This window comes from Salvelinus sp. IW2-2015, linkage group LG35 (assembly GCF_002910315.2).
Source record: "Salvelinus sp. IW2-2015 linkage group LG35, ASM291031v2, whole genome shotgun sequence".
Taxonomy (NCBI): Eukaryota; Metazoa; Chordata; class Actinopteri; order Salmoniformes; family Salmonidae; genus Salvelinus; species Salvelinus sp. IW2-2015.
Genome location: NC_036874.1, coordinates 14,565,929 through 14,593,416, shown reverse-complemented (window position 1 = coordinate 14,593,416; position 27,488 = coordinate 14,565,929). Strand labels below are relative to the sequence as shown.

Below are 27,488 nucleotides of genomic sequence, written 5' to 3'. Positions count from 1 at the left end.
CTACCTCCTTTTATAGGTCCATGGCTATTTCCAACCCACAGGAACCAAAAACCAAGGCTAGACCATGCGGCACAGAGCCAAAATGGCTCCTGTAAACTGGCCATTCCCAGGTGGTCGCCTGATTCTGCCGACTCAACACAGTTAGCGAGTGCATCAAGGAGCTGGTGTAGAGTTTCAAGGCCCGCACAGTCAGCAATTTGAGCACCCTTTGATGGCGACGCGCAATTGCTGCTCGCCACAACTGCAAGCAATTATTCCTCTCACACACATGGCCACTCATGATTGCTATGGTGGCACCTGATCCTTGGGTTAAGATGCCAGATTTTTGGTCAATGTGGCAATGGTCTCTTTCCCTATTTCTCYCTCTCTCTATTTCAAACCTACATAGGGACTATCTGGAGGCTGTGGATTGCAGGTATAGGCATCTGAGACATGTCCTATTAGAAGTGTTGCATATCGGTCCTAGTAAGTATATTTGTATTGAGTACCAAAGTTGACCCCATCTACCCTAGCTATGTTCTCTGCAACTCACAAGAGTAAATTGCTGTCATCAAAAACCATCCCTTTCTCTCTCTCGCTCCACAACCTTGAAAAGATGGGTTTATTTGTGGGGAAAAAACTATCATGTYCGTCCAGAAAATGCTGAGGGAACCTGCCAAATGGGAAACGACTGGGATGAATCACCGTTAAAAGTAATTTCCAGTAATATGCAGAGGTCCTTTTTTTCTTCACAGAGTAAGGTCTCCTTGGAGATGTGTAAACAGTACCCTCATTCCCTGGCACTATAAAACGTTTGGCAGTGAAGTGTTCCCTTGCTTCTTGTCCTCCAGGAGTTCACTGAGGGCAGCAACCAGCGTTCTGAAGGTGATGCGAAATATGTTGACTCTCTCACTCAATGTAGTGCATGATACATTTTTTCACTGAATGAGTAGGCACATGCTCGTAGATGAACTATTTCACTCTCAGGGGATACTGTTCATGACTTGTGGGCTGGCTTCATTACTTTTGCCCCGAAAAAAACACATGTCTTTGGCGGAGGAGCTGGATCTGAGGTGCCCAAAATAAAATGAATATACAAAACTGATGCAACGCTAGAAAAGTTGGCCAAAAGCCTCCAGAACCTGAGGATCAGGTCAATCCAAGTCTGTACAGTAAGGGACCGTATAACAGAAGCATATTAAAAGCAGTGTASTAAAGATCTACTGTACAAAAATAGAATAATAGACCTAATAACTGGGTGTGATAATGGTGGTGGAGCGACAGGCAGGCAGACAGGCATTTCTATGTCGAGAGTCCCATTCCCCCCCTTTCAAATTTACATTTTCCACTCATAAAAACGTAATGACCATTTCTTTCATTCTGGTATTTGTAGGAGAGGCCAGAAGTGGGTTCCTTTCCTGCTGTACAGCGACCCCTATGACTTGCATGGGGTCAACGACAATGCGGGGGCCAGTTGCTCCTTCCTGTCCCCCCAAACAGAGATCGCTCTGGGATATCTCACAGATCCCATCCCAGTACACAGTACACACGAATACTATATGTGCACACAAACACACCGACACAAAGAAAAACAGACATGTACTGTATAAACACGCCTGACACAGAGACAAGCAACTAGACAAAGAAACACACACAGGCCACTGTCCACACAAACATATACAGCACATGCAAAAGTTCACACACAATTTCTTTACCCTGAAAAGCTAAATGGGAAGATAGAGGGCTCAAAGACAAAAATACAAATCGGGGGACAATGGGTGACTTGTGCAGGAAGACCAGACACGGCGAGCAGCTGCATACACACACCAGCAGTTTGTTTAAACTGAGTCCCAAATGGCAACCTATTCTCTATAGTGCACTATTTTTGACAAGGGCACATACGGCTCTGGTCAAACGTAGGGCACTATATATAGGGAACTGGGATGAAAACAAAGTCTCTTTTTTTTGGGACTTCCCATTGAGTGTAATTACTGCTCATATTCACAATTCCAACTCTTCCACTCATAAATGAACCCGATAAGATCAAACAACTTGATTTAGGAAATGAGRTCTAAAAACAAAGTGGGCAGATCCTGGTCAGTCATCAAAGCACACTGASTGGATAACCAGTCCAGACAGAGTGGACCAGACTGGGATAAGAGGCACTCGGGTTTAATAGGCATAATCCTGCCAAATTACCCTCCTCACTGGTATAAGAGACCAATGAAAGATGTGCTCATTCAAACACTGATTTCACTGAAGCTGTCATAACAGGGGAAAGTGACAACTTTTATACACACCGGCCATGAAAAAATATATATATATATATTAAAAAAATAATAATTCAGCATTAGGCCACTAGGGAATAATGACACAAAACMTACACAACCACAGTTACTAAACATCCTTCCAGAGTCCGGCATGAGGGAAGAAAGAGGAAAGACTGCTGGCTTGTGCCGAAACACGCCTCTCCTGACGCAATTTTACGATCCCCAGCAGACCCATCAAAAAAGGACCACCTCCTTTCTCCTCTCCCCCTCTTCTCTCGTTTTCTTTGACCTTCACATAGGACCCGAGAGAAGAGAATGTCACGTGTCTGTTGTAGAAGACTGCGTTGCTCATTTTAGCGTCAGAGGTCAAATGCATGCTGATGAATTGCCACAAAATCAGGAAGTGGTGTGAGTGGTGCAGTGAGTGGTGCAGCCAGTGGGGGTCAGCGACCCGCYGGTCATTTTTTCCCATCTCTGTATCGTGGGGATAATTCCCCGGCTCTCACACACACCGGCTGGAATGAGCACACTTCAAAAGGTGTCCATAAATCAATCTGCCATTCCAAGGACTCCACCCCGTTCCCCTCTGCTACCCTTCCCCTTACCTCTCCATCTCTCTGCCCTTCTCCAACCTGAGAACCTGGACCACGTTCATAGTTGTGCATGAAAGATGGTAGCTCATGGGCCCAGAGATGAAACTCCTTATTCTATGTCTATAAAAGGTGCAATATCTGTATCTGCTGGACTTTGCAATGAAGGCACATTCTCCATGCTCATTCACTCTGGTCCCGCCCTTCTTCMGCCTCCACTGCTGAGGAAAATAGTAGTAGCCAGGTCAAGGGCAGGTCATTGCTTCCTTGACATATAAGATATTTGGGGAGTGGCAGGTTGTTATAAGTAGATGCTCAGTAGACACATTTTAATRATCATAATCATCATTATCAAAAATAGCAGATATACCTTGGTGGCGAATGGACAGGGAGTTTTTCTTGGACTTGACTATTGTAGTGTTCAATAGCGCTTGAAGGAGAGCGCAATCTAAGAAATCCGGTTCCGACTTTACCAGAGGAGAGCCACAATCCGTCACGCTCTTATCTCGCTGTGTCACATGGGACCTCTTTATCATGCAGCCATGCAAAACACTATTCGTCTTCTCCGCCTAATTCACTGCAAAGTGATAAACTGCAAAGTCCACCCAGCACTTTGGTTAAATAAAGAGACAACGTAAGCAAGCACAGGTGTTTCGGTAAACACAGATAGTGGAGTTGAATTATGTCGAGTCCCAATCAGACACGTCTTATCTCTCTCAATCTATCATCCACAATCTCCCCGCTCTTTCTCAACTCCCTCTTTTACTCTGGCCCTATACATGTCTCTTCTTTAGGAGACGGTAGGCTATAGGAAACAGTATAAGCGAAACCTCAAGACTAGGACTTAAGAACAGAGTAGGAAGTAGTGTTGACATGAGACCAGAATTTTTACTTCGATACCAATACCAGGTTGGTATCACGATACTCGATAACATGACAATATTTGATACCAAAAACGATACAACGGCAAAAAACAAGACGTATTACCTAAAGTCACAGAATTGCACTTGATCCAGACAGATCTTTTTAGTTCAATGTCATTACATTTGAAGAAAATGTTTGAATTTTGAATGTATGCATTTTAATGAATCAATTATACAATCAATTTGACTTTCTTTTTACCAATCCAACTACGGTATTGATTTATTCGTATGGTAAATCTACTGATAAACAGGGTAAATCAAGATGTAACCTAGGCCTATTCACAATACCGGTGAATGCATATTCAATAGAAGTGTGTGCATGCATTGTGTTATTGAGCTTGTATTGACTGATTTCATGGGGCTACAGATGAAAAGCAGTTTCCTTTCCATTTGGGACATAGTTTATTATACGGATCAACAACATTTGCATAGAAGAAGCAGTATCTTATTTTATAAAAGTGAGTGCTTATTCACACTCAGTCAGTTCAAGAATTTAGCAAAGATGATCTTGACTGGGAGAGATGTGAGTCAGGGGAGACGAAGGGAATTAATAAAGTTTTTGGTGACTATCAGCTTTGGATTTCAACAATATGTTTTTATTATTTCGTTATGTTTTGAGGTACTACGGTAGTGTATTGATGTTAGCGTCAGCRGTGAGCTAGCAAGGAAAGTTAGCCTACAAAGCTGGAAGCTACCGATATCTTTCATTTTAAAGTGTTCTAGCCTGTAATGAACTTTTTTTGCGAACAGTAATTAACAGTTTCAACATTTCTATATGCCGTGTTGCATTATTCAAGTGTGCTAATTTCTGGGCAGCCTAAGTGTGGAGCTAACATGATGTAGCCAAGACTCCCAGTAAGTGCAGTGGTTCCTCAGGACAGGCTAGAGCTAGCATTGAGTAGTGGAGCAGTGCGCTCGCTCTTTAAAAGGACATCGGCTGCGCTGTAGGACAGACTTGATCCTCTCCCAATCAGTAGACGACGTGAGATTTCACAGAAGTACTGAAAGTAACAAGTTCTAGTACTGAACCGTTGTTCATGTTCTAGTACGAAAAAGTACCGAAGTTTCGGTATACCGTGCAACACTAGTAGGAACAGGAAAATGACTTTAGCAGTYAGACGTGAAAAGACAGAAACCTGGCAGACAGACTGAAAGTGTGTAGTCAAAGGCACCAGGTTTAGTCACTTCTGACTAAACCTGGCGTCTCCATCGATCAACTAAAATTACATGTTTGTCACACAAGGTGTAAATTAACGAGATCTCCTGCACAGCCCTGATTAGTGGGCTGCTAACTTGCACAGCATCACAGTCAACCACAGATGGTGACATAAAAGGGCACCCCACGGCACTCGACAGTAAACACCATTCAATCTGGCTAAACTGTAAAGGTTAAAAAGCTGGTACACACACACACAAAACACAAGAATGTGTAGGAGCACACATATACAGCATACACAAATTATCTCTGCGTTCAACAGAAAAGTATGACGTGGTCTGACCTATGATCCTTATCATCTATATGCCGACTTAAGAAGACCGAAAGCCCTCTAACGTCATAGTGCCACTGGGCACAGAAGTCAGTTCAACGTCTAGCTTTGATTTTACATTTGGTTGAGTTGTAAACTTTTGTGAATTCAACAAAGTGTCACCATGTCATTGGATCTAGATTTATTTAATGGGTGAAAGAAGATGAAACGCCCTTACGTTGATGACTTTTTTCAAATCCAATCACTTTTCCATGTTGATTCAACGAAATCACATTGATGTTTTGGGGGTTGAAATGTGGAAACAACGTTGATTCAACCAGTTCTGACCAGTGGGGTGCCACTGTTTTCGACAATCACAACATGTTAATACAGTTTCCATCTACCGGCTTCTTCAAGAAAGCAGGCGAGGGGAMYYGGSKYSCSYYGGGGGMTMYAAWWWTTTTCGGGGTTTAGTCATGGMGTTGGTGTCATTGGCCCTATGCTGTACTGCTTTCCAAGCAGTKTGGCGCTCTCCCGTTCTACTCATTGATTTAATTTCCTTTGCACTTGCTTTGGATGTGGTTCTGTTTGATGCCTACGTCTCCTACTCCCCTTAAAGTGCAAAAATGACTAACGCATGTCAAAAAGTAGAGAACAAACAACTAATAATGTTTGCCAGACTTTGCTCGAGAGGAATGGGTGAATGCTTTGAGAATGTACAGCTTTACCTCTCTACTCTCCACTGAGACGAAGTCAATCTGGCAACCCCCATTAAATTAGTCTGAATGGAGATGGCAACGTGCATGGATGGTTACCTAGCCCCCGGCTCTACACCTTTTGAGGATACCTGAACAGTGCAAAGCAGCGATTATATTCCAGCCCACACCAATGGAGCATTATAGCAACATTAGTATTTTTAACATCCTAAGCATTGTATTGAAACTGATTCAAGAATACTGCCTATATAGGTGTAATAATCCTAAACAGGAATACAGCTGGGAAACTATAGATTTCACTCTGACCAGAGGTCCTCTAAACCTTTCCGTTCAGGGTCACGGTCAAAGTCAGTGGTCATGTTTAGGGATAGGGTTCCATCTGCAGTAAGGGTCAGCTTGGTGTTTGATGGTCAGGGGCATGGGAGTGATGTCATCATGAACATAGACTCCAACAGATTCTGTTTCGATGGATGTCACATTCCCCTTCAAATGAAGACATCGCCCCAAAGATACCCTCCAACGCTGTTCCCTCTCGAATGAAGTCACAAAAAGATGTCTTGATCGACGGGAGCAAGACACTTAGAAAAGTCCTGCTCAGAGAACCAGGAAGTCTGGACATTACTCTGCACCTAACGGGCCTGGAAACCTCAAAGAAAATGTGCACAACAACAGACGCAACAACATCAACAGAACCTCCATGGCAATTAGACCCTCCATGGCTCCCAGGTCTGGGTCCCATCTGTGCTGCTAAACGTGTTAGATGTTCTGGTCTCTGCTCTGGAATGAGTTACTCTGAAAAAATATATATATTTGTAGTTGTTCCAACTACACGGAACAAAAATATAAAAACACAACATGTGAAGTGTTGGTCCCATGTTTTATGAGTTAAAATATAATGTCCCACAAATTTTCCAGACACACAAAAACCTTCTCAACTTTGGTGCAAAAATTTGTTTACATCCCTGTTAGTGAGCATTTGATCTTTTTTCAAGATAATCCATCCACCTGAGAGGTGTGGCATATCAAGAAGCTGATTAAACAGCATGATCATTACACAGGTGCACCTAGTGCTGGAGACAATAAAAGGCCCCTCTAAAATGTTTAGTTTTGTCACAACATGCCACAGATGTCTCAAGTTGAGGGAGCGTGCAATTGACATGCCGACTGCAGGAATGTCATCCAGAGAATTTAATTTCTCTACCATAAGCCACCTCCAACGTTGTTTGAGAATTTGGCAGTCTGTCCAACCYGCTTCACAACCGCAGAACACGTGTAACTACGCCAGCCCAGGACCACCTGCGAGGGGTAAATATTTGTCTGTAGTAAAGCCCAAATTCTGATTGGCTGGGCCTTGCTCCCCAGTGGGTCTGCCTGGCTTCCATGGTTGCATCCCTGTCCAGTCATGTGAAATTCATAGATTAGGACCTAATGAATTTATTTCAATTGATTGATTTCCTAATATGAGCTGAAACACAGGAAAATCGTTTTAAATTGTTGCGTTTATATTTTTGTTAAGTATAATCATTATTAAGTAACTGGTTCCACAGACTTTTTAAAATTTATTTTTTAGTTAAGAAGCCCAAATAATAGGTGAATGAACACGAGGCAAGTTGAGCAAACACATTTAATGTTGACAGAATTTTTAGGTTACTTCTCAAATTGTTGCCAAGTTTGGGCCAACTAAAAAGGTTAAGTTCAACTAACACTAATAGAAAAGTAAAAAAGGCTGTTACTTAATAATAATTAGTTGAAACTAGATTTTTTTTTACACAGTGTATATTCAACTATCCACAAACATCCTGGGCTTAATCCACCCTTTGGTTCTGCGAGCCATATCAAACAAACAGATTACGCTCTTTGGAGTACATTAGTCCTATGATCTCAGAGCCGACTGTTTGACAAAAGACCTTAAAAGTAAAAGGTAAACAGTTTAATCAAGTGTGTCTGATAAAATTACAAAGTTCTCTTCCGCTCTGTTGAATTAAAAAGGTGGACGCCGCTAAATTACGTCGCCATGTGCAGCACTGCAGATAGAGATGAGAGAGATGCAAGACTTGCAGAAATGTACCCACTACGCTGTTTATTTTCTGCARCTACGTCATATTACTGAGTCTACCTTTAACATGSAGAAAAAAGGGAGTGGAATTTCTCCGGCCTAGTGCCTAACACAAACCATTACAAGCGAGAYTCAATAGCATTAGTATGGACTGAACACCAACTAAACAGTAGGGACTTCCAGTAATCTCAGATTAAGCCATGCTGTGACAGGCCACTGACAGATGTGCCTTCGAGCATTAACAGTGTTCRTCTTGGGCCACTCATCTCTCCATCTCCTSTCTGCAGCCCTTCATTCAAGATCCCTGGCAGTGGCTCGCCATTGCTCGTCCTGTCGTAAATCACCCCAGTCTTCTTCTCCTCATCAACCAGGAGCTGGTGTTCTTTTATAGCCAAGCCAAGGACACTTTCTCCCATTTATGGCTCCTGCAAGTAGCAAGCCATTTGTGATGGGAACAGCCCACCCCCCCCCCCCCCCCCCCTCCCACTCTGCCTTTGACTCTTGCACATTAGTGCCAACCTGTACCCATGCTGCTGCCAAGTAAACACTCCCCTATGTTTATGTTGGACTTGGGCAACTTGTCATATACACTTCGATTTAAGGTCCACGGAGTGACATACGCTCACACCTTTAGCGGAATGTGTGAAAGTGGCAGGTCGGTCTGGCCTGTCTAAGCCTGCCTCCTCTGAAGAGAGAACTCGACTGTCTTTTCAACCACGGAGATGGGAAGAGAAAAAGGGAGCGCGGGAGAAAAGGAGAGAGGCGGCTACTGAAGATACCCGGATAAGGAGTCACATTCTTGATTGTCCACCAGTTCCATCATGCGGAGCAGGGATTTGCCTGTGTTTACTTAAAGAGGGGAACATGCTCACTCACAGCTGTGCTCCAAATAAACAAATAGCCATATGAATTTAACAGAGGAGAAAATGCATATCTAATCTGTACAAGTAACATTCATGCAAGACAGGTCGGTCCAGAGTCGGCTAGGGTGAGCCAATCCATAACTTGGGTTGAGGAATTTACGCACATACACACAGCCCCTTCAGAAAACATGATGTGCTGAGTAACAACTTATGGTACAGGGTTCAGTATCTGAACAAAAGGGGTCCACATACATCCAAACACACACACAAATTCAAGGAAATGCGCACGCACACACACACACACACATCGATTATTCCACATTGTGACGATGTCACAGTCATTTGGTTTCATTTCTCGCAGATGTGGTGGGAGGCTAGGCTTATTAAGTGTTGGGAAGCAATCAAGCCTAATACACCAGCCTTGGCACTTAGCTCAGTGTGTGTTGATGGCATGTTGGAACAAACAAGGATTGCAGGCAAATTGCTACGCTAGGACATCACTGTTAGAGAAAGTCTTGTGAGCATGCTGTTGCGGAAAGATGTCAGGCCCTCTAATGCTCTCTGGTTGTATCGTTAGCAATAGTGCTGGGCCTTGTTCAGGGCTGTTGAGAATCACTCTGTGGTGGGGATCATAGCAAGCCACAATGCCTCAAAGTGATGGCCAATTAGGCCATATGCTTGGTGAGTGAGAGCAACCCAAAAAAGGAGACGACAAAATCCATGACACTCCAGATGAACAATGACTTCTGTCACATACATTATGGGAGGTGTAAATCTAGCCGAGAATAGGATTACTGAAAGATGACAAGAGATACAACATGCTTATCACGGGTGGGTGATCCTTCAGGACAGTCTGTCCCACAGATGTGGTTTTTTGGCAGCCGCCTTCAAGTTCACAGAGCAGAAGCGTCTTGGTCTTGAAAGACGCTGTACATAACCCATGTATTATTACCACTAGAAGAAGGCAAACAGAAAAAGGTTTGGGCTGATGCYTTTGATCGATCAATGGATTTCTGGATAAAACTTCACCCTTCTTCCTCATCGTTATTCATTTCATTGTTATCAGACAGTAGGTTTCTGGTAGGTCACGGTCCTCTAAATAAATGCTTTGGGAGTTGCCAAAGTAACTGGGGACAGCTACGGAAGGGCTGTTTAAGTTACTGTATGGCGAATATTTCTGTATAACATATACACTCCCACTTCAATGGAGGACATAGGGCTGCTGAGTGAACAGTAGCAAAGAGGCCTCTTCACACAGTGTCTTTCTCAGGTTTGTTGCAAGACAAAATCACTCACCCTACCACGCTGTATAAATTATTATTGGACTACATTACACCCCCCCCCCCAAGTGCATCTGTTAATCATATAGGCCCATCCTGTGATTTAATGATTAGCCACATCCCAATGTAACCATTACTGTATGTATGAAATTCATAATACACATCACTCGTCTCAAAACTGCTGCAATTTGTCCTCAAACTTGCAATGTGTGCCTTGTGCACTTTTACACGGCTTGATGTGACTTGTTTGTTGGTTTTGGAGGCATGTTTGCTGGAGAAAAAAAATATATATATATTTATGGCATCCATTTATTCAAAAACGGGAAGTAAGAGTGATGTTTATAACTGACTAGGCACTGTGGTGTGGCTGCCAGTGTTCTAGGGCGCATTATCTAACAGTGTTGCAAGTTTAGGCGAGGGGGATAGTCATGCATGCCAAACGATGAAATCAACCATCAGACTGCCTAAGCCAGACTGAACGCTGTCCTCACTTTGTTTCACAACAGTTCAACTGAGATGGCAGGTTACCTCACTAGACGTGCCATTAAAATGATGAACCATTTCTAACAGGATAACATTAAATCACGAGGGAGGGTGTTGATACTAACTAGACAGTCCATCTCACGTCATGACTAGGGCCATGTGTTTTGCACAGTCATGTGATATGGCCAGATGTATTATTTATTTTTATCATCAAACTGTCCTCTTTATGTCAGATGGTCCAGCATCATCCTCAGCTAATTGCTTTCATTTGTCGAATTCTTATTTTTGACTCAGGCTTAAAAATACAGGATAAAATCTTGCTATGTCACATGATTGTTTTGTGCAGGAGGGGACTAATCTCGTCCTTATCATTTGCTTCAATTTTCTCAAATAAGCTATACCTCTCATAGTTTGCAGTAGCACAACATCTCCTACTGGCGCTGGCGGCAGCCAGGGATCCAGTCATGGCTGACTCACAAGAGCTGGATACATTGACTGGCGGAGCGAGGGGGGGGGGGGGGGGGGGGGGGGGGGGGGGGGGTGACTGACCACGATTAGGATAGTGAGTACCTAAACCCAGTCTGCTGTCACGAGAATATGGGGCTGTAGCTGACGTCATGCAGTTCCAACGCGCAGCTATGGAGTGGACAGGCTTTCTCAGCTAAAATGTTATTGGAATATAAACTCTTTTACACTTCTTGGAGAAGTACAGGGGGTGCTATTTTCCCATTAGCATAATTTGCTTACGATTAATCTACGCCGTTTATTCAATTACTTGCTCTTATATTATCTATAACATCAATACCCATTGGACAGAAACAATCTCTAGTTGCTTAAAACCGTTAATTTTGTCTCTGAGTGATAACACAAGTCATTGAACAGCAGCTTATCCCACTGCCACAGGAAGTAGAATGCAAAGACGTCTTGCTCGCTTTCCAACGCTCTGACCTATATATGGTCATGGACCCCTATGACGCTAGAAACACACTTCTTCGCCTTCCTCTGCGGTGATCAAGAGGACGTCAGAGCGAGAAATTCTTGGTTTATTGGTAACTTGATCCGTGAGAATAAGACTATTTCTTTGGCCGTGACCGACAATCTCCGGGTTTCTGATTCGCACGAGATATGGAGACTGCGAACTTGTGTACTGTTTTGCTGGCGTTATGGATGAAAACTATCTCCGTGTCGAATTTGGTTTCGACCCACATGTGACGCATCATTATCGGTATATGGTTATGATTTTTTCAATATCAGTTTAATCACGATTTGATATTACATATTATTTCGGGAGTTTTGTGGTGTTCCCAGTCTGTCCTATTTTATTTACGCCTTTGAGAGAATCGTAGCCAACCGACCAGTACCTGTGCTAAATGGAGGTGGGAAAGGAACATTCTGCAACTGCGAACAACGACTCATACTTGACAAAGACACTTTGATGCACATTCTGATGGTAAAAGATCAGCCATAGATATAGGACCACAATATTACGATGGTCTATATCAGTATCTGTTGATGCCTGTGAACATGGCGTGGAGCGCCTAGCCGAACTCTGCTGAGTATAGCTATGCTAATTTCTAGCTGCTACATTTTTTGCTTTCGTTATAAAAACAATTTAATAAATCTGGACAATGATTGTTTGGATCACCAGATGTTCGGGCTATTCAATATTCGTAACGGCTGCTGATATTTTTCTGAAATGTTTTAAGAGGAGTAATTCGTTAAGTGACGTTTGTCTCTGTCAATTGTTCTTGCTGCGGGTTCAGCCACTATTTCAGATTGACAAGCTTGGCCAATAGTCTAGTAACTGTGCTTTATACATGAACAAATTGCACATTTTTCACAAAAAAACACTATGCTATCCACTAACACTTTCATTTTAGACTGTACATCTCTACGAAGTTGTTCTCTTGGCTTTTAGTGGCGTATAGTATATTTCTGAGTAGATATTGCCTCGAATATACTGTGTTAAGCTCCTGACGAGGACAAAAGACTGTCTGTAGTAAATCGTCCATTTGCTAACGTGGTTAGCTAATAGATTACATATTGTTTCTTCCCTGAAACATTTTAAAGAATCTGCAAATGGTGACTTTATTCACAAACCTGTACTTTCATCTGGTTCTGGACTTGTGATTTAATGATTTTAGATGCTACAAGTTTACTTTGTACGCCTATGCTAGCTATGCTACTCAGTGGGGGTGGTGGGGGCGTCTCCGGCATCAGGGTTGTGACTCGTGAGAAGTTCGACATGCATTGACAAGATCGGGTAGAGATGAAGGATTATGTGATGTCATAGGAGGGACAAAATAAACATTATGATAGAAAGAGGTGAGAAGTGAACACACATATGGAAGAGAACGACAGTATGTGCATAAATAACCTTTATACCAGAGAGAGAGAGACGACAGCAGAACAGGGAGCACCTACGCTGCCTCCCGCAGAGGGTCAAACTCTCAGGATCGTATTTCAGTCATTTTACCAACATAGCAGCCACTGGAGGAAGCCGTCGCCCCTCACAATAACACTGCAGCAACCTGGAACACCCACCCCCACAGGAAACATGAGGTCACCCCCCCCCCCCCCCCCCCCCCCCCCCCCCCCCCCCCCCCATTCACGACAGTAACCAAAGCACACTCTCCAGCTGCCTGCCACGCAGCCCCACACTCAATTGAAGGGTGCCTGGTTAGTAGCTAGTCTGGCTACCAGAGGAAGGCAGGAGGAAGAGGGTAATTGGGGGTTGAGGATATAGAATACAGAAAGAAAAGCCTGCTTTGGAGATCCATTTCAGGACCACTTGTGTGCTCAATACCTTTATTATGTTCTTTTTTTCCTGTAACACTAGTGTTCATATTGCCTGGGTAGCTTAACCAATATTTCACATACCACAATAACAATTCCCCTTAGAGTGTTTGAGAGTCAGCAAATAGACAGCAAGCAGACCGCAAAAAGTAACAGCTACTGGAACCTTCCTCAACAGAGTTGGAGAAAGAGGGAATGAAAGGTGTGCAGTGTCAAACCTGTCACTACAATTCAACATTCCAGTCTTTAGCAACCTGCAAGCACTTGACTGTGGATTGTCCGTCATCATTGTACTATGGGCTAGAAACCGTCAGCCCCCATAACCCACCCACCAGCAATTCACTACACCCGCAATAACATCTGCAAAATGTGTATGTGACCAATACATTTGATTACAAGTCATTATGGTCCCCCTGAAGTTTAAACATGGCACCACTCCAAAACAAAGCACTACTAACCTTCAGCAAAACAGAGACCTCCAAAGAATGTGACCGCGGTCACTTAAATTCCAGAGAGAAAAGAAGAGAGGCAAAACACATTATATACTCCATAAGCTGGGTCAAGGCAGGAATGCCAGACACTACATATTGTATAAAGGATGTTGGCTTTTATTGCCCTCTGAAAAAAAGTCACTGTAAAACCAACAGACTGGCCTTGTTGGCACAGCAGGACACTACAGATCACACAGCTCTTCATAGGAGGAAGTTGAGTTGATTATTTATTCAACCTTAATTTAACTAGGCATGTCAGTCAAGAACAAATTCTTATTTATAATCACGGCCTAGGAACAGTGGATTAACTGCCTTGTTCATGGAGCAGAACGACAGATGTTTACCTCGTCAGCTCGGGGATTCGATCCAGCAACCTTTCGGTTACTGGCCCAACACTAACCACTAGGCTACCTGGCACCCCAGTTGTGGTGTACAAGTGAGAGGAAGAGCTGTTTTATTTCAAAGTTGACGGCGGTACATGGCTTTGAGCTGAACTACCACTGTCCATATAGGGTCAGAAATGATTGACACCCTTGATAAAAGATTAGCAATATATTTCTAAAATAAATATTTCAAATAATGAGCTATATTGTATGCAAATGATATTTTATTTTACATGAATAAAATAGCTCAGAGAAAGAGATTTTGTTTAACAAGTAATCTTTTTTTTAAATCAAAATGATTGACACTGACATTGATTAGTGATGTGCAGTTCGCAAACAATTCATTATTTTTGAATGACTTAATACGCATTCCTTCGGCTCAGTGGCTCAGGGGCCGTGCTCCGACCAACAGCTGTCTGTCATACATGTGCGGAGGCAAAAATATCATCGCATAAAGAAGAAAATACATGGGCCTCCGAGTGTCGCGACAGACCCGGGTTCGATCCCAGGCTGTGTCACAACCGGCCGTGACCGAGTCCCATGGGGCGGCGCACAATTGGCCTAGCGTCGTCTGGGTTAGGGGAGGGTTTGGCCAGGGGGGACTTTACTTGGCTCATCGTGCTCTAGCAACTCCTTGTGGCGGGCCGGGTACCTGCAGGCTGACTTCAGTCATCAGTTGAACAGTGTTTCCTCCGACACATTGGTGCAGCTGGCTTCCGGGTTAAGCGGGCGCATGTTAAGAAGCCCAGTTTGGCAGGTCATGTTTCGGAGGACGCATGACTCGACCTTTGCCTCTCCCGAGCCTGTTGGGGAGCTGCAGTGAGGAGACAAGATCGTAATTGGATCGCAACAGGATATCACGAAATAGGGGAGAAAAGAGGGATGAAATAAACAAAAAGAATATATATATATATATATATATATATATATATATAGAACTAATAATTGATCGCATGGTTCAAAAATGTATGTAATTAATTTATTATTGAATGTTATGGACACAGATTTGCAGAACCAAAACATACACAGCCTTTGCTCAACAAATTCGAACTCGAGAACGAATCGTTGGAGTGCTGCAGTTCACGAACGATATGGTGCCAATCACCCTGACGGCAGTCAAGCAATGCATTCTGCCAAGAGTTGTTCAAATGCATCAATAAATTATCTTATTTGTATGGCTAGCAATCAACAAATGTAAGTGCGCTTTAAACAATGTCAAAAATGACAGCTCCAATATGCCCCTTATGATGAATGACATGTGAATGAGGGGCTTGCAGAATCATGACTCTTTCGAGTTTTCAGTTCATCGTTCACCGGTAGGGGGTCCTACATGTCTGGGCATTACTGACTCAAATTAACAAAATGAGTCAAAATATGTTCTTTTGCCTGAAGGAGTCGAAAAGATCAGAGTCAGTTAAAAGAGACAAACTTCCAATCACTACTAAAGATTCTTATAAATAAAGTAGTCAAAAGTTTTGTATTTGGTCCCATTTTCCTAGCATGCAATGATTACATCAAGCTTGTGACTTCAAACTTGGTTCTTTTACAAATGATTTCGGGCCCAAGAGAAATGAATGGTAAATCATGTATTGTGTTATTTTGGAGTTTCAAATCTTATACCTGATTCCGTTAGTTTTCCAACACAAATTCTTAGTTTTTCCCCCCTCAGGTTTCTGTTTTCCCCTGCTTTTTCAGGTTTGGATGTTCTAAGTCCACAACCATACTTAAACCACATCAGGAGACCAGTTTTGAGGTCTGGAAAAATCTAAGACACTTTCATTTGTGGGTGTAGTTACCCTTTAATTTAACTGTGCACCATCCCGAGACCATTTGGTTAGTGATGTTACTGTAACGCTCATGATGCGATTGCAGATTTTGCAKAAAAAAAAAAAATGGCCACTGGATTGATAAAAACAATCATATCATTCTGCCAGGTAAGCATAGGCGACTTTGTAGTTAACATTTATTTGAGACGGTTTTTGGGAACCTTTCCATCTACCAGAAGAGGTTGTCTTACATTAGCATCATCGCTAATGGCTACACAAAGTGGTAGACAAATGCGCAAATTCAGACAGGGGGATTCCTGTGCCGTTGCTGCTTCAGAAAGTTTACGGGAAAATATGAATCACTGATGCATTTTGTTCATGTCTTGTGATAATCTTTGGCATATTAATGAATTTTCTAATACGTTCATTTAATACACTTAGTTGATATCCTATGTTCAATAAATGTTTTAATATTGTTGAATTGCATTCTGTAATTCCGTCCGCGTTCTCCGCAGCACTGAATTAATAAGGCCCTAGAGAGGGTCAAAGATCATATCCCGTTATTGGTAACGGTGAGAGGTAAGCATGTCTTGGGGGTATAATCTGTGACCCTCTGTCTTTCATAAGTGACAATGTGATGCTACGGAAAAACGAAGAGCAGCAATGTCGAAAGTAATCTAATTCCCATCCAATCTAATTTCATAAATCAAATGTAATTTAATATAGATCAACGAGTACTATTATTTCTATCCGTGTTTATGAAACAAGCTTTGTATTTGATCTATTAAATCTAAGGTTTTTGCATAAGATTTAGTGGTAAGACACTTACTTCCATCCTTGTTTATGAATCAATAGCTTATTTTCTTATTTAAAATCATTTATGAGATCTTTTATGAAGACATACACTACAATACCAAAAGGTATGTGGACACATGCTCTTCAAACATCTCATTCCAAAACCATGGGCATTAATATGGAGCTGGCCCCCCTTTTGCTGCTATCACAGCCTCCACTCTTCTGGGAAGGCTTTCCACTAGATGTTGTAACATTGCTGGGGGGACGTGCTTCCATTCAACCTTAAGATCATTAGTGAGGTTGGGCAGTGATGTTGGGCGATTAGGCCTGGCTCGCAGTCAGCATTCCAATTCATCCCAAAGTTTAGGTCAGGGCTCTGTGCAGGCCAGTCAAGTTCTTCCACACCAATCTCGACAAACCATTTCTGTATTGTCATGCTGGAACCGGAAAGGGCCTTCCCCAAACTGTTGCCACAAAGTTGGAAGCACAGAATCATCTAGAATGTCATTGTATGCTGTCGRCTTAAGATTTCRCTTTATTGTAACTAAGCGGCCAAGCCCGAACCATGAAAAACAGCCTCAGACCATTACTCCTCTCCCACTTAACTTTACAGTTGGCACTATGCATTGGGGCAGGTAGCGTTCTTCTGGCAGATGGTGATGCGTGATTCATCACTCCAGAGAAAGCGTTTCCACAGCTCCTGAGTCCAATGGCGGCGAGCTTTACACCACTCCAGCTGACACTTGGCATTGAGCATGGTGATTTTAGGCTAGTGTGCGGCTGCTCGACCATGGAAACCCATTTCACGAAGCTCCCGACGAACAGTTATTGTGCTGATGTTGCTTCCAGAGGCAGTGTGGAACTCTGTAGTGAGTGTTACAACTGAGGACAGGGAATTCTTATGCATTAAGCGATTCAGCACTCGGTGGTCGCGTTCTGTGAGCTTGTATGGCCTACCACTTCGCGGCTGAGCCGTTGTTGCTCCTAGACGTTTCCACTTCACAATAACAGCACTTAGTTGACTGGGGCAGCTCTAGCAGGGCAGAAATTAGACGAACTGAAATTAGACGAACTGCCCCCTTTTTCTTTTTTTTTTGAAAAGGGGGCATTCAACAACAGCGCCACGTTGAAAGTCAATGAGCTCTACAGTAAGGCCATTCTACTGCCAATGTTTGTCTATGGATATTTCATGGCTGTGTGCTCGATTTTATACACCTGTCAGCAATGGGTGTGGCTGAAATAGCCGAATCCACTAATTTGAAGGGGTGTCCACATACTTTTGTATATACACTGCTCAAAAAAATAAAGGTAACACTAAAATAACACATCCTAGATCTGAATGAATGAAATATTCTTATTAATACTTTTTTCTTTACATAGTTGAATGTGCTGACAACAAAATCACACAAAAATTATCAATGGAAATCAAATGTATCAACCCATGGAGGTCTGGATTTGGAGTCACACTCAAAATTAAAGTGGAAAACCACACTACAGGCTGAACCAACTTTGATGTAATGTCCTTAAAACAAGTCAAAATGAGGCCAGTAGTGTATGTGGCCTCCATGTGCCTGTATGACCTCCCTACAACGCCTGGGCATGCTCCTGATCTCCTGGTCTCCTGAGGGATCTCCTCCCAGACCTGGACTAAAGCATCCGCCAACTCCTGGACAGTCTGTGGTGCAACGTGGCGTTGGTGGATGGAGCGAGACATGATGTCCCAGATGTGCTCAATTGGATTCAGGTCTGGGGAACGAGGGTACGTTTGGCAGCATGAGTGAAAGAGGCTTTGTTGCGAAATAGGAAGCAGATTCTAGATTTCATTTTGAATTGGAGATGCTTAATGTGAGTCTGGAAAGAGTTTACAATCTAACCTGACACCTAGGTATTTGTAGTTGTCCACATATTCTAACTCAGAACCGTCCAGAGTAGTGATGCTAATTGGGGGGAGATGCGGGTAGAAATCGGTTGAAGAGCATGCACTTAGTTTTACTAGTATTTACAAGAGCTTGGAGGCCACGGAAGGAGTGTTGTATGGCATTGAAGGCTCATTTGGAGGTTTGTTAGCACAGTGTCCAAAGAAGGGCCAGATGTATACAGAATGGTGTCATCTGTGTAGAGGTGGATCAGAGAATCACCAGCAGCAAGAGCGACATCATTGATATATACAGAGAAAGGAGTCGGCCCGAGAATTGAACCTTGTGGCACCCCCATAGAGACCGCCAGAGGTCCGGACAACAGGCCCTCCGATTTGACACACTGAACTCTGTCTGAGAAGTAGTTGGTGACCCAGGCGAGGCAGTCATTTGAGAAGCTAAGGCTATTGAGTCTGCCGATAAGAATGCGGTGAATGACAGAGTTGAAATCCTTGGCCAGGTCGATGAAGACTGTTGCACAGTACTGTCTTTTATCGATGGCGGTTATGATATCGTTTAGGACCTTGAGTGTGGCTGAGGTGCACCCATGACCAGCTCAGAAACCAGATTGCATAGTGGAGAAGGTACGGTGGGATTTGAAATGGTCGGTGATCTGTTTGTTAACTTGGCTTTCGAAGATTTTAGAAAGGCAGGGCAGGATGGATATAGGTGTATAACAGTTTGGGTCTAGAGTGTCTCCCCCTTTGAAGAGGGGGATGACCATGGCAGCTTTCCAATCTTTGGGGATCTCAGACGATACGAAAGAGGTTGAACAGGCTAGTAACAGGAGTTGCAACAATTTCGGCAGATCATTTTCGAAAGAGAGGGTCTAGATTGTCTAGCCCTGCTGATTTGTAGGGATCCAGGTTTTGCAGTTCTTTCAGAACATCAGCTGTCTGGATTTGCGTGAAGGAGAAGCGGCGGAGGGGGGCTTGGGCAAGTTGCTGCAGGGGGTGCTGAGATGTTGGCCGGGGTAGGGGTAGCCAGGTGGAAAGCSTGGCCAGCCGTAGAAAAATGCTTTTTGAAATGATCGATTATCGTAGATTTATTGGTGGTGACAGTGTTTCCTAGCCTCAGTACAGTGGGCAGCTGGGAGGAGGTGCTCTTATTCTCCATGGACTTTACAGCGTCCCAAAACTTTTTGGACTATATCTGTTCTTAGTTCTGCATTTTTTGAATGGGGCATGCTTATTTAAGATGGCGAGGAAAGCACTTTTAAAGAGCAACCAGGCATCCTCTACTGAAGGGATGAGGTCAATATCCTTCCAGGATACCCGGGCCAATATAAAACAAACTTAGGGAGGAGGCTTCTAATGTTAAAAGCCTTGGTTTCATGCATGTTACGGTTACAGAAGTCAACTAATGAGAGCACCTGGGGAATGGGAGTGGTGCTGTGGGCTGCAGGGCCTGGGTTAACCTCTACATCACCAGAGGAACAGGGGAGGAGTAGGATAAGGGCACGGCTAAAGGCTATAAGAACTGGTTGTCTAGTGCGTTCGGAAGAGAGAGTAATAGGAGCAGATTTCTGAGCACGGGAGAATAAATTCAAGGCATAATGTACAGACAAGGGTATGGTAGGATGTGAGTACAGTGGAGGTAAACATAGGCATTGAGAGATGAGAGGTTTTGTCTCTAGAGGCACCATTTAAGCCAGGTGAGGTCACCGCATGTGTGGGGGGTGAAACAAAAGGGCTAGCTAAGGCATATTGAGCAGGGCTGGAGGCTCTACAGTGAAATAAGACAATAATTTCTAACCAAAACAGCAATAGACAAGGCATATTGACATTAGGGAGAGGCATGTGTAGCCGAGTGATCATAGGGTCCAGTGAGTAGCTAGGTGAGCTGGAGACAGGGCGATTCCGACAGCTAGCGTGCCGGGGCTAGCAAATGGGCCTCAGGGGTACATCACAACGGAAGAGCCTGTTGAAACCCTCTCGGACGGTTACGTCGGCAGACCAGTCGTGATGGATTGGCAGGGCTCCATGTCGGCAGTAAAAGGGTCGAGGCCAATTTGAAAAATAGGTATTATAGCCCAAGAATTGGCTGATGGACCTCTTCGGCTAGCCRGGAGATGGGCCTAGCTCGAGGCTAGCTCCAGGCTAACTGGTGCTTGCTTCGGGACAGAGACGTTAGCCAGGAGTAGCCACACGGACAGCAGTTAGCTAGCTGCGATGATCCGGTGTAAAGGTTCAGAGCTTGAGGTAGGAATCCGGAGATGTGGTAGAGAAAAAGCAGTCCAATATGCTCTGGGTTGATATCGCGCTGAGCAGACTGGCAGGAATTGACCGGGCTGAGGCTGGCTGATGTCCGAGTTTATGGTGATGACAGCTAGCAGTGGCTAATTTACTAGCTTGTAASCTGGCTAGCTTCTGATGGGGGTTCCGGTTCTAAAGTGTAAAAAATAGCAGATCCGTACCACGTTGGGTGAGGCGGGTTGCAGAAGAGTATGTTCAGTCCGTAGATGGATATTGAGAATAAAAATATATGAAATATATACGAAGAAAACGATATATACATGGGACAAGACAAAACAGACGTCCGACTGCTACGCCATCTTGGAACCTAGCCATTAGCCATCCAGGTATACTTATGTTGGTGAGTCATCTTATTTGAATGKCATTGTTTTATATGTTATTAACAAAGTGTGCTCCACTTGAAGTAGAAATTGAAAATACAATTATTACTTGAAACAAACTACAGGAAGTGGGTTAACTGCTAAACAACTGCAATAATGGTTGCTTTGTTTGTCAACAGTCTTGTGGCTATTGTAGTCTTTTGAGTGTAGAAAAACAGGGACCTCTAAAGATGTCCCAGGTGGGGCAGGAGGCATGCAAGGGAGAACCAACTGCGCAGGCGCCTTACCTAGTCGGTCTGGAACTCACAGTAAGCCTGGTAACACAGCTATTTTAAGGGTATGATTTATCTTCCAGTGACCACATCTTCCCTTTCTCGCCCAATGTAACATGTGTGAAACGGCAACAGACATACCCATCCCAAACACATGGCCTCATCCATTCCCTCTTGCCACTGAGAACTGCTCAGCCTTGGGGACTGACCACCGAGTCAATGAGGAGGGAACTGCTCAGCCTTGGGGACTGACCACTGAGTCAATGAGGAGGGAACTGCTCAGCCTTGGGGACTGACCACCGAGTCAATGAGGGAACTGCTCAGCTACCTACCTGCATCAGTGCCAGGATGCCCCAGGCTTGCCAGTCTTGATGACAGCCTTAAGGTTTGACATGGAGCACGAAAGCCAGGGAAAACAGAGGGAATAGTGGTGATAAGTATTCCATGGCTCTGTCTCAAATGGCACCCTATTCCCTACATAGTGCGCTACATTTGACCAGAGTCATATGGGCCCTAAGTGTTGCATTTTTATAGGGAATCAGAGGAGGTTGGTGTCACGTTAATTGGGGAGGACAGGCTCGTGTTAATGGCTGGAGCGGAATCAGTGGAATGGGATCAAACATGGTTTCCAGGCGTTTGATGCCATTTCATTTGCGCCGTTCCGGCCATTACTATGAGCRGTCCTCCCCTCAGCACCCTCCACTGTAGGGAATATGGTTCAATTTGGGATGCAACCCATCTGTGGGCACTGGACAGGCCAGCACTCCCTGTGACAAGAATAGTCCTTTTCCCCTGCAATCGTTCCCTCTGTTCTCCACTCATGGCTCCCTCTGTCTTCAGTCCCAGTTATTGCTGTGTGTAATTACTGAAGGTGAGTAATTACTGAAGGCAAGAATTTTCATATTCCCTCAGTGCAACTGGAGCATGTTCAGGGACACTAAAGTCTAGAGAACATCCAATTATCTCAGCACTTCTATACGCTTGTATAGAAGACATGGTGAAATACTGAGTAAGACATAATAATAATGTATAGACATTAAGAGCTCTCCAACCAACTGAAACTTGGAGAAATCCACAAATGAAGAGATATAGACTACTAGGTCACCTTTCCTACTATACTTATAAAGGAGATACTTGGAGTCGTTTAGATGGGAGCTATTGACCGGTTGTTGCTTTAGAAATGTGAAAAGTAGAAATTTCATATTGACATTGACATATCATTAGTCAAAAGATCCCATTCTATAAGGCTCTTATGCTTGACATGTGAAAACAAATGCTTACATGCTGTTATGGCATTACTTAATAACTCCCTTTGTTGCATTGCCCAGCAGAAAGCTAACATTTAAGTATAGTCTAGTCTCAATTTCCAGGTGTTCTCAGGTTACTTAGTGCCATTAGTATAATATGGACAAAACTGCTACAAAGTAGGCTATTTCTAAATTGTCTAATGAGCCTTTCTTCCTGTCCTGACATGGATTATACGCATTACTGTATCTATCATTCATTCATTCATTCATTCATTCAGAATCCGGGAGCACTGCTGAACTTATTTTCATTAGCAACACCTTGCAAATGAATAGTTCAAAACTGTAAAGTTCGAATTAGAAGTTAAAAGTATTTACTTCAATAAATGCACATTAGGCCTACATTACTGACGTCAGGCTAAAATGCGTAATGAATGGGATTCAAAAAGAGCACAAACGAATGATTAAAAAGAAAGAATGCACATGGATGCATTGATGAAAACCAAAGAAGAAACGTGTGTGTAGGCCTACTCTAGATTTTACGTAGGCCTACCCAAGAACAGTGGCGATACGATGGCGAAAAGTTTGCAATTCATTCTTGAAGGTAGAATGGGTGATTGCGCTTACCCGACGTTATATCTGCTGTTGAATGCACCTTTGCGACTTGACAATCGAAGCCCACCTCTCGCGCTGTGTCACCAGACATTCAAATGATGAGAATTGCAGCCGGTCTACCGGTCGCTACTCCAGTGGCAGATTATTATACTGTACAACTTTTCCCGTTCCTTTTTCACTGCAGCCTACTCAGACCTCTAACTGTACAATGCTGAAGAGTGACAGAGTTCACCGGCTCTACTGTCTATGAGGAAGTTAGTGGTGAGTCACAAGACCCCGCCCTGATATTGGAGAAAAATCTCCTCCTTCGGACTGTGCTGCGCTTTGGTCATGTACTGTGGGCCAAGGATGGGAAACTGGCGGCCCTCCTTTTGTAGGCCCGCGATGAATCCCCCCCCCCCCCCCCCAAAAAAAAGTCAGGGTCTCAATTTACTGTTGAGAGTAAGAATAGTAGAATACACAAGGTGCAATTCCTAAATTTGGTTATGCCTCAGCAGTTTTTCTATTGTTATGTCAGTCACTGACAGTCACTCAAGTAGCCCATGTCAGCTAACATTTTTTATGATTGGTAGTTAGTCTAGACAGCTATCCAAACTTGTATTAATAATGGTTGAATTACTGACCAGAATCCCCATTGATCTGCTTAGTCACTCTCACTCAGATATATTAAATGTGAGTACACAGAGCCACTGCTGCCCCTCCTGATAAATTCAGATGTTTTGTGGCCCCCAAATCAAATCAAATGTATTTATATAGCCCTTCTTACATCAGCTGATATCTCAAAGTGCTGTACAGAAACCCAGCCTAAAACCCCAAATAGCAGGCAATGCAGGTGTAGAAGCACGGTGGCTAGGAAAAACTCCCTAGAAAGGCCAGAACCTAGGAAGAAACCTAGAGAGGAACCAGGCTATGAGGGGTGGCCAGTCCTCTTCTGGCTGTGCCGGGTGGAGATTATAACAGAACATGGCCAAGATGTTCAAATGTTCATAAATGACCAGCATGGTCAAATAATAATAATCACAGTAGTTGTCGAGGGTGCAGCAAGTCAGCACCTCAGTTGTAAATGTCAGTTGGCTTTTCATAGCCGATCATTAAGAGTATCTCTACCGCTCCTGCTGTCTCTAGAGAGTTGAAAACAGCAGGTCTGGGACAGATAGCACGTCCGGTGAACAGGTCAGGGTTCCATAGCCGCAGGCAGAACAGTTGAAACTGGAGCAGCAGCACGGCCAGGTGGACTGGGGACAGCAAGGAGTCATCGTGCCAGGTAGTCCTGAGGCATGGTCCTAGGGCTCAGGTCCTCCGAGAGAGAGAAAGAAAGAGAGAATTAGAGAGACCATACTTAAATTCACACAGGACACCGGATAAGACAGGAGAAGTACACCAGATATAACAAACTGACCCTAGCCCCCCGACACATAAACTACTGCAGCATAAATACTGGAGGCTGAGACAGGAGGGGTCAGGAGACACTGTGGCCCCATCCGATGATACCCCCGGACAGGGCCAAACAGGAAGGACATAACCCCACCCACTTTGCCAAAGCACAGCCCCCACACCACTAGAGGGATAGCTTCAACCACCAACTTACCATCCTGAGACAAGGCCGAGTATAGCCCACAAAGATCTCCGCCACGGCACAACCCAAGGGGGGGGGGGGGGGGGGCGCCAACCCAGACAGGAAGATCACGTCAGTGACTCAACCCACTCAAGTGAGCATCAAGGTTGCCCAACCATTATGTAGGCCATATTATAGTAGCCCTTCCTCAGTGGGGCCTACTCCCCCAGTTTACATCAAATTTGAACTCCAGACTGTTTGCTCCAATGTCACCTGACACTACATGAATAGACATGTAGTGTTGATGGATTTGCCTATATTTGCATACATATATATTTTAGGCAACTATTGAGTGAAGAAGTTGATTGACAGTGATAAAGTTGTTTTTGCTGATAACAAAGTATATTCACACCTTACACAGATGCAAGTTCTCACAAAAATAACTTAATGGAAATAAAGGCTACAGCTGATATCATTATTTTGCTAGACACACATGACAGGTAGGTGGGGATAACAGACAACAGGTAGAACTAGGTTATTAAACACAACACTGACATACAAACGTGCACAACAATATGGACAGTAAGCCTACTACTGTATAGTGTTGTGTTATGGACTTGAATTGCCATAGCGTAGAGTTCATCCAATGTTGTCAACAAGTGCATAATAGGCCCTGCGGGATTGGTATTGCTTTCATATCCTTTGGTCATTCTTTCATTGCGTTTTTTGTTGTTGTAAGTTTATTGATAGATTTTACACGTGTTAAACTGAAACCTATATGTGTGGATGTATTTGTGTGACCAGTATCAGTACTTTCTCTTATTTTCCCAAAACTGCACAGTTGTTCTTTCTCTTAACTCAGGCATGATCTATCCGGCGCACTTTGCCCCAATATGGGTAATTATCTCACTTCCTGTTTCGCTTCGTCTTCTGTTCTCCTCTTTTTTCCATTTGTCTCATCTTGACTATATGAGTCAACAAGAGGGAGCGTTCTCAATATAAATGTCAACAGCTGTATGTCCTTGGAGTAGCAATTAAATACTCACCTGAGATCTGGGTCGGTATGCAAAACGTGTCTCTGAGTAGAAGTGCTGATCTAGGATCAGTTTGGCCATTTAGATAATAATGAATAAGATTATAAGGAAATGAAGGTACCTGATCCTAGATCAGCACTTCTATAAGCTTTTTTTATACACTCCCTGGAGTAGTGGAGAGGTTAATCCAAGTGTTTCATCAGCAGGCTGTGCTGAGCCTGTAGAACATGATGTTGACACATGCATCACCCAACACCATGGTATTGTTCTGGTCTGAACAGGTGTGTTTTGATCGTCACATTTTATTTAGACTACACGGAGACAAGTGCCTAGGCTAGCTCTAGCAGATCACCATTTCATGTGCTTCTGCACTCAGCCCAAACCCTCTTTACATAACTAGGCATGAGTGCCAACTGGGTGCCAACAGTACCAGTTCACTGAGGACTTGGTCAAGAAAAAGATGGATGTGATAAAATAAATCAATGTTTTCAAATATTAATAAAAAAAGGAATGAGGAAATAGTTTTGAGCACTGCTTTGATTATTCTTAAAAGCAACTTTAAAAAGAAAGGGTTTTGAGTGCTGCCTCGAAATCATCAATGTACATAAATGGAAAACAAGATTGTGTAGTTGGGAAAAGTAACTGGGTGGATATGGTCTTGACATTGAAGCAAGAGTGTGTATGATTGTGGACTACAGGAAAAAGAGGACCGAGCATGCCCCATTCTCATCGACGGGGCTGCAGTGGAGCAGGTTGAGAGCTTCAAGTTCCTTGGTGTCCACATCCCCAACAAACTAACATGGTCCAAGCACACCATGACAGTTGTGAAGTGGGAACGACAAAACCTATTCCCGCTCAGGAGACTGAAAAGATTTGGCATGGGTCCTCAGATCCGCAAAAGGTTCTACAGCTGCACCATCGAGAGCATCCTGACTGGTTGCATCACTGCCTGGTATGGCAACTGCTCGGCCTCCGACCGCAAGGCACTACAGAGGGTAGTGTGAACGGCCCAGTACATCACTGGGGCCAAGCTTCCTGCTATCCAGGACCTCTATACCAGGTGGTGTCAGAGGAAGGCCCTGAAAATTGTCAAAGACTCCAGCCACCCTAGTCATAGACTGTTCTCTCAGCTACCACACGGCAAGCGCCAAGTCTGGGTCCAAGAGGCTTCTAAACAGCTTCTACCCCCCAACCCATAAGACTTCTGAACATCTAGTCAAATATCAACCCAGACTATTCACATTGCCACCCCTTCCTCCCCTCTCCACACCACTGCCACTCTCTGTTGTCATCTATGCATAGTCACTTTAATTAACTCTACCTACATGTAGATACTACCTCAACTAACCGGTGCCCCCACACATTGACTCTGTACTGGCACCCCCCTGTATATATTGTTATTTTTTACTGCTCCTCTTTA

General features: G+C 43.7%; 1 protein-coding gene across 1 annotated transcript in view; it reads right to left on the bottom strand.

Moving 5' to 3' along the window:
• LOC111959028 (four and a half LIM domains protein 3) overlaps nucleotides 1–23,796 on the bottom strand; it is a 46,308-nt gene extending 22,512 nt beyond the window's left edge. The window contains exon 1 of the mRNA XM_023980436.3: nucleotides 23,492–23,796. Within this exon, the coding sequence (XP_023836204.1) occupies nucleotides 23,492–23,570 (79 nt within the window). The 5' untranslated portion in view covers nucleotides 23,571–23,796. The remainder of the gene's footprint in view (nucleotides 1–23,491) is intronic.
• Between the last annotated feature and the right edge of the window lie 3,692 nt (nucleotides 23,797–27,488).